Source organism: Heterodontus francisci, unplaced genomic scaffold, assembly GCF_036365525.1.
Source record: "Heterodontus francisci isolate sHetFra1 unplaced genomic scaffold, sHetFra1.hap1 HAP1_SCAFFOLD_1222, whole genome shotgun sequence".
NCBI classification, from domain to species: domain Eukaryota; kingdom Metazoa; phylum Chordata; class Chondrichthyes; order Heterodontiformes; family Heterodontidae; genus Heterodontus; species Heterodontus francisci.
In genome coordinates this window covers 87,241-104,207 of record NW_027141051.1, presented here as the reverse complement: position 1 = coordinate 104,207, position 16,967 = coordinate 87,241, and the positions used below count along the sequence as shown (strand labels likewise).

General features: G+C 50.4%; 1 protein-coding gene across 3 annotated transcripts in view; it reads left to right on the top strand.

Annotated features, from left to right (window-relative positions):
* Positions 1–7,054: 7,054 nt before the first annotated feature.
* Positions 7,055–16,967, top strand: part of LOC137361894 (rho GTPase-activating protein 27-like) — an 11,335-nt gene continuing 1,422 nt past the window's right edge. The window contains exons 1-2 of one of the 3 annotated variants that reach the window (XM_068026497.1): positions 7,055–7,157; positions 15,029–15,399. In XM_068026497.1, coding sequence (XP_067882598.1) covers positions 15,093–15,399 — 307 coding nt within the window. In that variant the 5' untranslated portion in view covers positions 7,055–7,157; positions 15,029–15,092. Of the gene's footprint in view, positions 7,158–13,961; positions 14,107–14,193; positions 14,393–15,028; positions 15,400–16,967 lie in introns of those variants that run through there. The other 2 variants (XM_068026498.1, XM_068026496.1) reach the window with 2 other exon arrangements.

Here is a 16,967-nt window from a genome sequence, read left to right as displayed (position 1 = left end):
ACCGGCGGAGCCCGCCGGGAGTTGTAGTTCGCTAGCTCCCCCGCCCCACCCTCAGCGCCGGGACTCTCGGGGGCGAGGGACTACATCTCCCGGCAGGCAAAGCGGCCGGCGCTTCCTTCCGCAGGGCACGCCGGCAGGTGTCGTCGCGCGCAGCCGCCGGCCGGCGAGCCGGCGCCGTGACTCGGCGCGGCCGCTGGACTACATCTCCCACGATGCAAGGCGAACTCGCCCGGCAAGATAACATTGCGTTCTGGCCGCAGGGCACGCCGGAGGTTGTAGTCCAACTGTCGAAGGGGGGGGGCGGGGAGGGGAGCGTTTGGCGTGCCCCGCATGCGCGTTAGCCCCTGGCCGGGATCATGTGCACCTTGTGCTCAGTGTGCAACAACAACTTGCATTTACATAGCACCTTTATCACTATGTAATGGGAAAAGAGGGAGCCCAGTGTAAATCAAAACAAAATTCAACATACGGAGGTTTTAGTGCAGGCGTACCAAAGCTCCGGTCAAAGTGGGAGGTTTTAAGGACTGTTTTAAAGGAGGAGAGGTAGAGAGAGGTTCGGTGAGGGAATTCCAGGGCTTAGGGCCCAGGCGGCTGAAGGCACGGTCGCCAATGGCGTAGCAATGGGGTAATAGGGAGCATAGGAAACGGGAACATGAGTGAGATGTCTGATCTTCTACCTCAACTCCCCTATTCCCGCACTATCTCCCTATTCCTTGATATCTTTAATATCTAGAAATCTATCCATCTCTGTCTTGAATATGCTCAATGACTGAACCTCATGGTTTTGTGAAAGGGAAATCATGCGTTACCAATTTATTGGAGTTCTTTGAGGGAGTTACATGTGTTGTGGATAAAGGGGAACCGGCGGCTGTATTTCCAGAAGGCATTTGATAAGGTGCCACATCAAAGGTTGTTGCAGAAAATAAAAGCTCCTGGTGTCGGGGGTAACATATTGGCATGGATAGAAGATTGGCGAGCTAACAGGAAACAAAGAGTTGGCATAAATGGGTCATTTTCCGGTTGGCAAGATGTAATGAGTGGTGTGCTGCAGGGATCTGTGCTGGGGCCTCAACATTTTACAATTTATATAAATGATTTAGTTGAAGGGACAGCAGGTATAGTGGCTAAATTTGCTGATGACACAAAGACAGGTAGGAATGTAACTTGTGAAGAGGACATAAGGGGGTTACAAAGGGATTATAGATAGGTTAAGTGAGTGGGCAAAGACCTGGCAAATGGAGTATAATGTGGGAAAGTGTGAAATTGTCCACTTTGACTGGAAGAATAAAAAAGAAGCATATTATCTAAATGGTGAGAGATTGCAGAGCTCTGAGATGCAAAGGGATCTGGGTGTCCTAGTGCATGAATCGCAGAAGGTCAGTATGGAGGTACAGCGAGTAATTAGGAAAGTTAATAGAATGTTATCATTTATCGCGAGGGGAATTGAATACAAAAGTAGGGAGGTTATGCTTCAGCTATACAGGGCATTGGTGAGACCACATCTGGAGTGCTGTGTACAGTATTGGTCTCCTTATTTAATGAAGGATGTAAATGTGTTGGAGGCAGTTCAGAGAAGGTTTACTAGACTAATACCTGGAATGGGCGGGCTGTCTTACGAGGAACGATTGGACAGCGGCTTGTATCTGCTGGAGTTTAGAAGAGTAAGAGGTGACTTGATTGAAACATATAAGATCCTGAGGGGTCTTGATAGGGTGGATGTGGAAAGGATGTTTCCCCTTGTGGGAGAATCTAGAACTAGGGGTCACTGTTTAAAAATAAGGGGGTCGCCCATTTAAGACAGAGACGAGGAGAAATTTTTTCTCTCGGAGGGTCGTGAGTCTTTGGAACTCTCTTCCTCAAAAGGCGGTGGAAGCAGATTGTTTGAATAGTTTTAAGGCAGAGGTAAATAGATTCTTGATGAACAAAGGGGTGGAAGGTTATCGGGGGTAGGTGGAAATGTGGAGTAATCAGTTCAGCCATGAACTTATTGAATGACAAAGCAGGCTCAAAGGGCCGAGTGGCCTACTCCTGCCCCTAATCTGTATGTTCGTATGCCTCTATATTCCTCTGGGGTAGAGAATTCCAAAGATTCACAACTTTCTGTGTGAAGAAATTCCTCCTCATCTCCGTCCTAAATAGCCTACGTCTTCCTCTGAGACTGTGTCCCCCGGTTCCAAACCCTCCCCAGCCGGGGAGAACATCCTTCCTGCATCCACCCTGTAGAACCCTGTAAGTATTCTGTATGTTTCAATTAGATCACCTTTTGTTCTTCTAAACTCTGGAGAATACAAGCCCAGTCTCTTCAATCTCTCCTCATAGGACAATACTGCCATCCCAGGGATCAGTCTGGTGAATCTTTGTGGAACTCCCTCTATGGCAAGTAAATCCTTCGTCATGCTGGTCCCCCACCTGCCAAGAATGAGGCATATTAATTTTGTCATGAACATTGATTTTAAACTGTTGCTGGAGTGAAGAAAGGACTTGTTAAACAGATCAGCCGTGGCTGGAAAAGACATTTGCATATTGACAGATGGTGATTGGAAAGACAAAGGACCATTCCCTGACACATTCAACCCACAATGGACCTTGATCACCAGGGATTGTGCGTAAGAGGAGCATTCCAGAGACTGCTAAGGTGATACAATCTAAGACATGGTCAGACCAGTTAGTCACATGACTAACCTGCTTGGCAACCTGGGTTTTTCTGAATTGTACAAACAGTTTGAACTGAGAAAGTCTGTTGGCTCCTGGACTGTGATCTCTCTCCTGTCTGCTCCCGTCTCTTTCTCGCAAGCCTCTGAATCCACTGAAGGCACATGAACCCTGTAGAGAGAAAAGTCTCCTCCCGCGAACAAGGTTTAAGAAGAATACTGGGTCCCATCGAAAAGCAGGATCTACCTACAATCAAGGACTCTACAGTGAGTTCAAAGAACCGTAACAAAAACTCTTCAGATATTGCCTCAAACTTTTCCACTTTATTTTTCTACTGCTTGATTCTGTCTCTATCTGCATGTATGTATCGCGTAGGCATCAACCGAATTCGAGTTTAAGTTTAATAAATTTCAACTTTTCTTCCTTAAACCTAAGAAAACCTGTTTGTGCTGGTTTCTTTGCCTTATAATTGGAAAGCTGTGAAAAAGGATTCATCAAGAGGGAGCTAAAAACACAGTGTTTAAAATTAAACCCTGTTACGGTAAGACCAGGTGGAGGCTGAGAGGGAACTCTCAACACCTTTCTCACCTGGTCATAACAACTGAAATATCTCTCTGGACCTTGACTCAACTCTTCAGGCGCACAAAGGGAGTCATCTAGCCGTCTCTGGGAGAAGGACGGAGGAGGAACGTCATCTTTCGGATGAGATGTTAAACTGCGTCCCGCCGCCGTCTGCCCTCTTGGGTGGGTGTGGGGGGGGGGGGGGTGGTGGGCGCGGGGGGGATGGTGGTTGGTGTTCCCCCCCCCCCCCATGTCTCCCTCAACCAACCAACATCACTTAAAAGGAAGATGATCCATATTGCATTGCTGTCTGCGGGATCTTGCTGTGCGCAAATTGGCCACAGCGTCTCCTACGTCTCAATAGTGACCCACGCTTCCACAAAGGACCTCCATTGGCGGTGGGGTGTCTTGGAAGGTACTGAGGTGGTGAAAGGAGGGGTTGAGGGATAATGGGGAGAGAGGGACGTGGAGAGAAGGCGTGGAGTGAGGGACGTGGGGAGAAGGCAGGGAGTGAGGGATGCGGGGAGTGACGGACATGGGGAGAGTTTGCTCTCTGTTTGAGAGTCTATTTGCTCCTGGACTGAGATCTCCCTCCTGTCTGCTCCCATCTCTTTCGCACAAGCCTCTGAACCGCTGAAGACGTGAGCCCCAAGAGAGAAAAGTCTCCTACAGCGAACAAGGTTTAAGAAGAATACTGGGCCCCAACGAAAAGCAAGATCTACCGACAATCAAGGACTCGACAGTGAGCTTGAAGAACCGTAACAAAAACTCTTCAGATATTGCCTCAAACATTTCCACGTTATTTTTCTTCTGCTCTTTTCTGTCTCTATTTGCATGTGTGTATTACATTTGCATACTAGCATGGGCGTATCATGTATCCATAGACGTTAACAAAATTAGAGTTTAAGTTCAAGTTTAATAAATTTCAACTATTCTTCTTTAAACCTAAGAAAGCCTGTTTGTGCTGATTTCTTTGCCTTATAATTGGAAGGCTTCCTCTGCTATGTCCAGACTGCCCAAGAGAGTGTGGGAAAATGGCGCACTGACACGGGACACAAAAGTCCGAGTGTATCAAACCTGTGTCCTCAGTACCTTGCTCTACGGCAGCGAGGTCTGGACAACGTATGTCAGCCAAGAGCGATTTCTCTGCCTCCGGAGAATCCTTGGCATCAGGTGGCAGGACCGTATCTCCAACACAGAAGTCCTCGAGGCGGCCAACGTCCCCAGCAAATACACCCTACTGAGTCAGCGGTGCTTGAGATGGCTTGGCCATGTGAACCGCATGGAAGATGGCAGGATCCCCAAGGACACATCGTACAGCGAGCTCGCCACTGGTATCAGACCCACCGGCCGTCCGTGTCTCCGCTTTAAAGACGTCCGCAAACGCGACATGAAGTCCTGTGACATTGATCACAAGTCGTGGGAGTCAGTTGCCAGTGATCGCCAGAGCTGGCGGGCAGCCATAAAGGCGGGGCTAAAGTGTGGCGAGTCGAAGAGACTTAGCAGTTGGCAGGAAAAAGGACAGATGCACAAGGGGAGAGCCAACTGTGTAACAGCCCCGACAACCAATTTTATCTGCAGCACCCGTGCAAAAGCGTGTCACTCTGGAATTGGCCTTTATAGCCACACCAGGCGCTGCTTCACAAACCGCTGACCACCTCCAGGCGCTTACCCATTGTCTCCCGAGACAAGGAGGCCAAAGAAGAAGAAAAATTGGAAAGCTGTGAAAAAGGATTCACCGAGGGGCAGCTAAAAACACAGTGTTTAAAATTAAACCCTGTTACGGTAAGACCAGGTGAAGACCAAGACTGAGAGGGAACCCTCGACACCCTTCTCACCCAAACATAACACCTTCCTGTGGTAAGGAGACCAAAACGGTACGCAACACCCCAGGTGCGATCTCACCAAGGCTCTATGCAATTTCAGCAAAACTTATTTCCAGCTAAACTCAAATCATCTTGCAATGAAGGCCAATATACCATTTGCCTTCCTAATTGCTTGCTGTACCTGCCTGTTAGCTTTCAGTGACTTATGAACAACAACACCCAGGTCTCTTTGGACATCAACACTTCCCAATCTCTCTCCATTTAAGAAATACTTGGCATTTCTGTTTTTCCTAACAAAGTGGATAACCTCACATTTTTCCACATTATATTCCATTTGCCCGAAGGCAGATCTGCCCTAACCCTAACCCTGAGCCCTGGAGGGGAAGGGGGTGAGGAGGTCATGGAGGGATTTGAAAACAAGGGTGAGAATTTTAAAATCAAGGAGTTGCTTAACCAGGAGCCAGTGTAGGTCAGCGAGTGGGGGAGGGGGTGATGGTGGAACGGGACTTGGTGCGGGTAAGGACGTGAGTGGCGGAGTTTTTGGACAAGCTGAAGTTTACAGAGGGTGGAAGGTGGGAGGCCGGCTGGGAGAGTGACGAAATAGTCAAAGCCAGAGGCAACAAAGGCCTGGACGAGGGTTTCAGCAGTGGATGAGCTGAGGCTGGACTGGAGTCGGGCAATGTCATGGAGGTGGAGATCAGTGGTCCCAGCGACAGGGGTGGATAGACGGAGGGGAAACTTGCCACGGGGTCAGAGACAACAAACAAGGTCAGTCTGGTTTGCCCTCAGATAGTTGCCGGGGAGAGGGTAATGGAGGCTAATCGGCTGCGGGGGGGTGGGGGGGGGGGGTTGTGGAGGGAGTCTGGGGACTGAGGATCAATCTTTGGCCCCCTTCTGTTTCTCATTGACGTGCTGCCCCTCGGCGACATCACCCAAAAGCAGAACCTTACTTTCCACATGCAGGCTGACGACACCCAGCTCTACCCCACCACCACCTCTCTCCACTCCTCCACTGTTGCTAAATTATCAGACTGCTTGTCCGACATCCAGTACCGCACGAGCAGAAAATTCCTCCCCGTTAAATATTGGGAAGGCTGAAGCCATTGTCTTCAGTCCCCGCTCCAAACTCAGTTCCCTAGCCACCGACTCCATTCCTCTCCCTGCCAACAGGTCTGAGATTAAGCCAGTCCATTCGCAGCCTCGGTGTCACATTTGACCCTGAGATGAGCATCCAACCTCATATTTCAGCCATCACGAAGACCGCCTATTTCCACCTCCGCTGCTGAAACCCTCGCTTGTGCCTTTGTTACCTCTTGACTATTCCAATGCACTTCTGGCTAGTCTCCCACATTCTACACACCATAAACTTGAGGTCATGCAAAACTCTGCTGCCCGTGTCTTAACTGACCTCCTCCAGCTCCTACAACCCTCCAAGATATCTGCGCTTCTCTAACTCTGCCATCATCTGCATCCCTGACTTTTATGTCTCCTCCATTGGCACCGTGCTTTCAGTTACCTGGGCCCCCAGCTCTGGAATACCCTCCCTATGCCTCTCCGCCTCGCTTTCCTCCTTTAAGACACTCCTTAAAGCCCTACCTCTTTGACCAAGCTTTTGGTCATCTGACCTAATATCTCCAATGTGTGGCTCGGCGTAATGCCTCGTTTTACAATGCGCCCCGGGGGGGGGGGGGGAAGCGCCCTGAGATGTCTTATTACGTTAAAGGGGTGCTATATAAGTATAAGTTGTTGTTGATTGACTGAACCTGTGCTCGACTGCCCCTAACCTCTCCTTCGGTGGACACGGTGTCAAAATGTTGTCCGGGTTTAATGCTGCCGTCAAGTAAGGCTTGGGGGGGGTCGTTTTTGATCACGTGAAAGGTGCTCTATAAATATAATTGTAAGTTGTTGTTGTTGTTGTTGTTGCTGCTGCTCACATTGGCCGCATGCCCCGCCCCCTCACACGTGACAGGAGCCGCCGGCTTGTAGACCCAGGGCGGCTTCAGCGGCGGGGTGGGGGGGGAGTCACATGGTAGCATCACGTGATTAAAGCGTCGACGTCAAATCAAGGCAGCGTGCCAAAGGCCGTTCGTCAGCGGAGCCGAGGCAGGTAACGGAAAGGTAAGGAAAAAACAAAATAAACATGACTGGCTGCTTTAAAATCAAACTTTCGAATTGAGGGAGGCGGCGGCGTGGGGCGGGGGTAGCGTAAGATAACCGGCCACTTTAAGCCGCTTTAAAGCCCGGAGTTTGGCAGTTGGCGCAGCGGCTACCGACTGCATGGGCAGGGGGAGGGCGTGGGTGCGTTGATTGATTGACGGGCGCCCCGACCTATCAGAGGGCGGTGTCTTCTGTGACGGACGGGCTTGTGGGCCAATGGGCGGGCTGTCCCAACCCCCTCTCCTTTGATCGACGGGATACCCGACCAATCGGACGGGCTTGTGAGCAGATGGGGGGGGGCGGGCTGCCCCGGTCCTTGATCGACGGGCGCCCCGACCAATCCGACGGCGGCGTCTCCGTGACGGACGGGCTTCTGGGCCAATCGGCCGGGCCGGTCCACCCCTCACACCCCGCCCCCCCTCCTTCCCTCAAGGTTCCTTGATCGACGGCCGCGGCGACCAATCGGACGGCGGCGCTTGCCGCGAGGGGGCGGGGTTGCTGGTTGAGCTGCTGGCCAATGGGATGGGGGAGTGGGGGCGGGACCTCCAGCTCCTCATTGACCCTTTGTTGTCATGAATGGAGGGAATCTGTCTGGTTGCAAAATTTGTGCAGATTTGCTTTTTTTTCCCCCCCACCCCCAAAAAAATTTTGTGATTTATTTCTGCATTTGCAAATGTCAAGTAGTTTGCACTTTTCTGCAGATATTGCCCCCCCCCCCCCCCTTCCTCCCTAGCTCTGTAACCTCCTCTTGCCCCTACCACCCTCCGCGGTCTCTGAGCTCCTCCAATTCTTGCCTCTCGTGCATTCCCCCCCCCCGCCCCCCTGATTTCTGCTGCTCTGCCATCGGTCGTTGTCCCTCCAGCTGCCTGGGGCCCCTAAGCTCTGAAATTCCCTCCCTGAAAATTTCTCTCCTCTCTCTACCCACATCTTGACACCCAAGACACTGAGATTCGATCCAAATCGAAGTTCCCTGGTCCCCTCTACCTTGCCAGCAGACGTGGCGCAATCGGAGTGGACTTGGGATAGTGTAGCACAGAAAGGAGGCCATTCAGCCCATCGTTCTTCGGCCAGCTCTGTGAAAGTATTACCAGTTAGTCTCACTCCCCTGCTCTTTTCCCTGCGATTTTTTTTTTTTTTCCTTTTTAAAAACTTCAGACTTTTTTTAAGAATAAAAATTAAGCAGGCAGGCAGATCACTTAAGGGAGCAACTCACACCACCGAACCTGAGCATACACCTGCGACAGGCCCAAATTTGTGACGAGAGAAAACCAGTGAGTGGGAAATACAGGCGCGCACAGAACCAAATGCCTTATGTTTCACGGACCAGAGATTAGCGTGTAACTTTGGGGGGGGGGAAAAAAAGCATGTAATAATTAGACGGAGGGGTGAGCCAGACGTTGCAAAGTGTTTATTTCAATTAAAGCATCTCTTTGGTTGCAAGTGGAGGAGAGGTGTTAGGAAATGAGTCAAAATTGGTGCACTTCCTTTGCATTCACACCTGTCACAAAAAGCCACGACCGCTCTGGTTTTATCCGAGACCCAGTGACTCATTTTAACCTGAAAAGCAATGATTTCTTGCTGTGCAGTCATGATGCTTGACCTCTGCGAAAAGAGGGCCAGTGCAGTTAATTCAGGCGCGAGCCTTGCTCGTTCAGAGCCCAGATAAGCCCTCATCTGGAGTAATTGTGTTCACCCCTGGGCACTTCACCTCAGGAGGGAATGCATTGGCCCTGGAGGGGGTGCAGTGCCCATTCTCCAGTATTATTCCAGGAGCCTTTTAATAAAGCTCTGCTTAGGTCACAACTAGAGTATTGTGTCCAGTTCTGCTGGTCGCCACACTTTAGGAAGGATGTGCAGAGGAGATTTACCAGAATGGTTCCGGGGATGGGGGGGGGGGGGGTGTGGTGGTTTTAGCTACAAGGTTAGGTTGGAGAAGCTGGGGTTGTTCTCCCTGGAGCAAAGGAGATTGAGGGTGCGGTGGCTCAGTCGCATCTTTCAACCTTGTTGATTTGATAGATTCTTGCCGGGTAGTGCGGTGCCTGGATTTGGGTCACAAATCTGCCTGAGGCCTGACCAGTGATTTATCAAGGGTTGAGCACTGAGCGGGAAAGCGACAGACGTCGGTGCTGAGGGCACGGACGCCAAGAAGCGACGGGAGTGGGGTTGGTGGCGGGTGCGCAGGGGGTGGGGGGCCCAGAGTTGGGGGAGCCTTGACTTACGAGCGAACTTAGTGAATGGGATAAATTTTTAATCTCAGATCTCGCGTCTTTTTTTTTTGTGGTGACACCTGACTGCTGTCTCGTGCAGTTCCCAGAGCGTGTTTGGTACGTCATGCTGGGGCTCTGATTGCGTGATTAGAGACGCTCTTTCGGCATGTTACTCAGGCCGAATTGTTGAGTCAACCACTTGTCAAGCTCTCGATTCCCTGGCTTGCCAAGAGCCAGTTCATACAAACAGATGAACATACGACTTCGGAGCAGGAGCAGGCCACTCGGCCCTTAAAGCCTGCTCCGTCATTCTATAAGTTCATGGCTGAACAGATTACTCCACATTTCCACCTACCCCCGATAACCTTCCACCGCCCCCCCCCCCTTGCTTATCAAGAATCTATCTACCTCTGCCTTAAATATATTCAAAGACTTCCACCGCCTTTTGAGGAAGAGAATTCCAAAGACTCATTTTCCTCTGCGAGAAAAAATTTCTCCTCATCTCTGACAGACTAGATGCAGGAAGGGTGTTCCCGATGGTGGGGGAGTCCAGGACTAGGGGTCACAGTCTTAAGGATAAGGGGTAAACCATTTAGGACTGAGATGAGGAGGGATTTCTTCACCCAGAGAGTGGTGAATTCTCTACCACGGAAAGCAGTTGAGGCCAAATCATTAAATATATTCAAGAAAGAGTTGGATATAGTTCTTGGGTCTAAAGGGATCAAGGGGTATGGGGAGAAAGCGGGAACAGGGTACTGAGTTTGGATGATCAACCATGATTGTTTTGAATGGCAGTGCAGGCTCAAAGAGCCGAATGGCCTACTCCTGCTCCTATTTTTCTATGTTTCTAAAAGTGGCGACCCCTTATTTTTAAACAGCGACCCCTGGTTCAAGAGTCTCCCACAAGGGGAAACATCCTTTCCACATCCACCCTGTCAAGACCCCTCAGGATCTTGTATCTTTCAATCAAATCGCCTCTTACTCTTCTGAATTCCTGCCAAAGTGAACAAATTTCCCACTTTCCCACATTAGACTCCATTTGGCAGGCCTTTGCCCACTCACTTAACCTATCTATATCCCTTTGTAGCCCCCTCATGTCCTCTTCACAAGTTAATTCCCTACCTATCTTTGTGTCATCGGCAAATTCGGTCCCCTCATCTAAGTCAATTATATCAATTGTAAGATGTTGAGGCCCCAGCACATATCCCTGTGGAACACCATTCGTTACATCTTGCCAATCAGAAAATTATCCATTTATGCCTACTCTCTATTTCCTGTAAGCTAACCAATCTTCTGTCCATGCCAATATGTTACCCCCTACACCATGAGCATTTATTTTCTGCAATAACTTTTGATGTGGCACCTTATCAAATGCCTTCTGGAACTCCGAGTACAATACATCCACCGGTTCCCCTTTATCCACAGCACATGTAACTCCCTCAAAGAACTTCAATAAATTGGTTAAACATGATTTCCCTTTCACAAAACCATGTTGACTCTGCCTGATTACCTTGAATTTTTCTAAATGCCCTGCTATAACGTCTTTAATAATAGCTTCTAACATTTTTCCTAAGACATATGTTAAGCTAACTGGCCTGTAGTTTCCTGCTTTCAGTCTCCCTCCCTTTTTGAGTAAAGGAGTTACATTTGCTGTTTTCCCAATCTAACGGAACTGTCCCTGAATCTAGGGAATTTTGGAAAATTAAAACTGACGCATCAACTATCTCACGAGCCACTTCTTTTAACACCCAGATGAAGTCCATCAGGACCTGGGGACTTGTCAGCCCGCAGCTCCGACAATTTGTTCAGTACCACTTCCCTGGTGATTGTAATTTCTTGAGTTCCTCCCTCCCTTCCATTTCCTGATTTACGGCTAATACTGGAATGTTACTTGTATCCTCAATATTTCAAGTAAGTCACCATCTCAAAGCGCTTTACAGCCAATGAAGTGCTTTTTAAAGTGTGGTCACTGTTGCAGTGCAGGAAACGCGGCAGCCAATGTGCGCACAGCAAGCTCCCACAAACAGCGATGTGATAAATGATCAGATAATCTCTCTTTGTCATACTGACTGAGGGATAAATATTGGCCCCCAAGACACTGGGGAGAACTCCCCTACTCTTCAAATTAGTACCATGGGATCTTTTTACATCCAACTCAGAGCGCAGGCAGGACCTCAGTTTAACGTCTCATCCGAAAGACGGCACCTCCGGCAGTGCAGCACTCCTACAGTACTGCACTGGAGTGTCAGCCTTGATATTTTTGTGCTCGCGTTCTGGAGTGGGACTTGAACCCAGAACTTCTGACTCGGAGGCGATGAGTGCGACTCTTGTCAGCCAGAAAGACCCGATAGCGGAGAATGCAGAGCAGCCTTTAGTTGTGTACAGCCTAGGCGATCGAAACATACAGAATTTGGGCCTCGCTGTCTTGCTCTGTTGTCTGTCTCGCCCTCTCTCTAACTTACTCTTGAAAACCGCCCTTCTTCCACATCCCAGTCTGGCTACTTAAAAGATGCATTTGCAAAGATAAGATCTCATGGTTTATCTGACCTCGCATCCGTTCAAGGTCAATTTATCTTCGCCAGCAGTGCTTATTTCAACCTATTTTCCACAAACGAGTCTTCTTGGCCCGTCTGTTCTCTGATCTTTGCAAGAACATCGCCATCTAATTTACCTAAACATCCTCTCTACACCATGATTAACTGATCCCTCAGCCTAGGTTTGTTACGCTGATCGCAAAAGTTGTGTTAATTACCCGGGTCTGATGTTGTCCTACTTATTTATTTCCCTGTGCAGGCATCTTGCTGTTTTCCTGTTTATTTTAGAAAGTCTGTTTCAAGTGACCAGATATTGTGAGACAGGTCCGTTCAGTTACTTACCCTTAACTCTCCAACGTGCGTCACTGCTACCCCGTCACCTTATAACCTGTGTGATGCCTCGCTTTATCGAGTAGTGGCGAGTTGACACCTTAACTCCTCAATCCAGCAATAGCCCCTCTGACGGTGTGGAACTCCCTCGACGCCGCACTGAAATGCCAGCCCGTCCCCAGGGGGGCCCTCGACTCACCGGGACTCTGGGGTCGATCTTGGTAGCCTCGAAGGTGGCGGTGAGCCGTTTCAGAGGGCAGTTTAAGGGCCGGCCTCGTCGCTGTGGGTCTGGAGTCACGTGTGGGCCAGACCGGGTAAGGACGGCAGCTTTTCTTCCCGGAAGGGCATCGGTGAACCAGGTGGCTTTATACGGTAATCCGGTAGTTTCGTGCCGGCCGTTACCGAGACTCCTGGTCGATTTATTTAATTAATTGCTGCCACGTTACGACACTGAAGGAGGCTGTTCGGCCCGTTGGGTCCGTACCAGGCCTCTGGATGACCCCTCCAATAACATAGCCACAATGCTATCATGATCTGTGCTGACCCCCTAGCATCAGAGGGCTTGAGTTAAGGGGAGAAACTTGTGGAGGAGGGGGGGGGGGGGGCTTCTAACCTCCGAAGGAGTTACTTCTCTTGTAAGACGAGGAAGAAGTAAATCACTGTGCCGCCTTATTTCTTTATTTAAAAGGAAATGAGGGTCAATGTGCAATGGAAACCAGCCATGGTAACATGTCAGAAAACATGACATTTTCTACATCTTGCCCCTCGTCCGTGGCTCTGCGGGTGTTGACCCTTTATTAATCTTCAGCCAACTGTGATGTCCCGCGCTCCCCAAGTGTAGAGAAATTCAGATCACGCCCAGCCCCCCCCCAGCCACCGCCTCCCCGGGTACCTGTCAGCAGTGATATATCGAAACGTCTTGCTGCGTGTGTTTGTTGTTTTATCTGGCGATCCTTTCTGAATGTAGCAAGGTGACTATAGAGATGCGAGGGCAAAAACGGGAAATGCTGGTTAAAAGGGGCAGCTCTTCATCAAAGAATCTTACAGCACAGGAGTAAGCCATTCGGCCCATCGGACCAGTGCCGGTTCTTAGAAAGATCTATCCAATTAGTCCCCACTCTTTCCCCCACATCCCTGCAAATTATCCCCCTTCCAGTATTTATCCAATTCCCCCATTTGAAAGTTACTATTGAATTTGCTTCCAGCGCCCTTTCAGGCAGCGCGTTCCAGATCACAACAACTCCCCGCGTTAAAATAACCATTCTCCTCCTCTTTTTTCCCCCCCCCGGTTCTTTTACCGATGATCTTAAATCTGTGTCCCTCTGGTTACCGACCCTTCCGCCACCGGAAACAGTTTCTCCTCTCTCTCGCTCTCTCTCTACTCTATCCAAACCCCCTCCTGATTCTGAACGCCTCCATTAAATCTCCCCCTTAACCTTCTCTGCTCCGAGGAAGAACAGTCCCCAGCTTCTCCCAGCCTCTCCGCATTAACTAAAGTCCCTCGTCCCCTGGTTCCATTCTGGTCAATCTCCTCCCCCCCCGTCTCCAAGGCCTTAACACTATACATAGACATGATATATGTGTGTATAATTAATGTGTCTGCACCTCCAGCCTCTAAAAGCCGTCAGGAAGTTCACCGCCCCTGTGTGAACAGGAATAATTCGAAAGATCAGAGATAGTGTTGGCACCCTGTTGAGGGCCCTCTGCGTGCACCGACTCTGCATTTACTGAATCTGCCGATTGCTATCTCAGAGGAACTGATGGAAATGAGCACGTAAACTCTGCCGTGCTGCTTTCTGTCTGGGGTCGGGTCCGCGCTGTGCTGAGAGTCAGTCATCAGTGAGCGAGGGTTAATAACCTCTGCGCTCGGTGGGGTGGGGGGGGAGAGGGTGGGAGGGGGGACGGGAGCGGAATCAATCCCTTCCCGGCGTCTGTGCACTGAGATACAGTGCAGACTACTCTTCCTGTGGTAACAGAAGCCGATGTTTGACAGTACTAGCTCCCTGTGCGGCCCGGTGTTGAACTGTGTTTGATTATGCTCCTTGGGGCTGGTTCGCCACGCTGAAGGCACTACGTAAATGCAGGTCGACGTCCGTCGTTGTTGTGTTGTAGTAATCAGAAGATGGTAACGCGAATCGACTTGTTACTCTCCTGCTAATTCTGGTTGCAGTATCTGTTGTCTTTTTTTTTAAAAAAGTAATTTTAATAGGGACTGGATGTGGTTGTGGCCCGAGTTATTGACTGATAGCTATTTCCTCCAACCCCGCCCCCCCGCCCACTCCATTTACCTTGCCGCCACTCGTCAAGGTGCTGAGCCCTGCGGCAGCCCGTTTCCACGGTTTACGGGACACCCTTGGGGCCCTTTGCCTAAGTGAGACGGGTCACTGATTTTTTTTTTTCCCCCTGGGTTTGCTGTTTGGGTGCAGCGCTCAATGTTGTTTTTTTTCCTTTTTTAATAATGATCAGAGGAGAAGGTTTCGATGGTTTGGCCCCCAAAATAGAAGGTTTTCATTGCTCCGGCGCCTCGGGATGTCCCAGAGCGCATCAGAGCCAGTGGAGTACCTTTTGTTTGTTGAAGTGTGGTCACTGTCGTAAGGTAGGCGAGATGGGCAACCAGCTGACCTGGAACAGTGTGGTTTCGAAACGCGAATGCTCGGGTGCGTTTGCGCACGCGCGCCCTGGTATATTCTTTGCCGATTTCTGGTGGCCCTGTCTGGTTGTTAAACCCCATTGTCACTGTGTGTGTCTGTTTGCGTTGCAGGAAATGGCCCTCGGCAGTCCCTCATCTACACGCGACAGGCACCGATTCACCGTCGGCATCTGAGATGTTCGCAGCGAGCAGTGGGAGGTCGCTGCACGGCCTCCAGGGTTCTGCAATCCTGGAGGCCCAGTACCACTACCAGTACGTCGCCAGGGACGGCAGGCGGGTCTGCATCTCCGAGGGGGACCGCTTTGTCCTGCTGCAGAAGTCCAACCAGGACTGGTGGCAGGTCCGCCGGGAGGGGGAGCCGAAGAAAGTGAAGCCCATCTACGTACCTGCCACCTACGTGGTCGAATTGCCAAAAGTGATGGCCGCAGGCAAGAGAGCCAGCCTGCCCGGCAAGTTCAGCCACTCGAGGTTTGAGTTTTCAGGTAGGGTATGTTCTGCAGTTTAAAAAAAAAACTTTAGGGATGTGAGTGTCGCTTTCTTGAGCCCGCTGTTGCCCATGCAGCGTGTGTACACCCACAGTGCTGTTAGGAAGGGAGTTCCAGGATTTTGACCCAGCGACAGTGGAGGAACGGCCGATATAGTTCCCAGTCAGGATGTTGTGTGGCTCGGAGGGGAACTTGCAGGCGGTGGTGTTCCCATGCATCTGCTGCCCTTGTCCTTCTAGGTGGTAGAGGTCGCGGGGTCGGAAGGTGCCGTCGAAGGAGCATTGGCCAGTTGCTGCAGTACATCTTGTAGATGGTACACACTGCTGCCACTGTGCGTCGGCGGTGGAGGGAGTGAATGTTTGTAGATGGTGGTGCCAATCAAGCGGGCTGCTTTGTCCTGGATGGTGTCGAGCTTCTTGAGTGTTGTTGGAGCTGCACCCATCCAGGCAAGTGGAGAGTATTCCATCACACTCCTGACTTGTGCCCTGTAGATGGTGGACAGGCTTTGGGGAGGTCAGGACGTGAGTTACTCGCCTCAGGATTCCCAGCCTCTGACCTGCTCTTGTAGACACGGTATTTATATGGCTACTGCAGTTCAGTTTCTGGTCAATGGTGAACCCATCCCAATCCCTGCCAAATGTTGATGGTGGGGGGAATTCAGATGGTAATGCTGTGGAATGTCAACGGGAGATGGTCATTGCCTGGTACCTGTATGCTATGAATGTTACTTGCCACTTAGTCTGAATGTTGTTGAGGTCCTGCTGCATGTGGGCACGGACCTGCTTCAGTATCTGAGGAACTGTGAATGGTACTGATCATTGTGCAATCATCAGTGAACATCCTCTCTTCTGACCTTGTGATGGAGGGAAGGTCATTGATGAAGCAACTGAAGATGGTTGGGCCTGGGACACTACCCTGAGGAACTCCTGCAGTGATGTCCTGGAGCTGAGATGATTGACCTCCAACAACCACAACCATCTTCCTTTGCGCTCGGTATGTCCCCAACCAGTAAAGTGTTTTCCCCCCTGATTCCCATTGACTCCAGTTTTGCTCGGGCTCCTTGATGCCATACTCGGTCAAATGCTGCCTTGATGTCAAGGGCAGTCACTCTCACCTCACCTCTGGAGTTCAGCTCTTTGTCCATGTTTGGACCAAGGCTGTAATGAGGTCAGGAGCTGAGTGGTCCTGAGTATTGGTGAGCAGGTTATAGCCGATATCACTTCAGTGACACTTTCCATCACTTGGGCGATTGAGATGGGGCGGTAACTGGTCAGATTGGATTTGTCCTGCTGTTTGTGGATAGGACATAGCTGGGCAATTTTCCACATTGTCTGGTAGATGCCAGTGTTGTAGCTGTACCAGAGCAGCTTGGCGAGGGGCGCAGCTAGTTCTGGGGCACAAGTGTTCAGTACTGCAGCCAGGATGTTGCAGGGGCCCATAGCCTTTGCTGTAGCTAGTGCCTTCAGCTGTTCTTTGGCATCATGCAAAGTGTCTCAAATTGACTGAAGACTGGCAGCTGTGATGCTGGGGACCTCGGGAGGAGGCCGAGGTGGATCACCCAATCA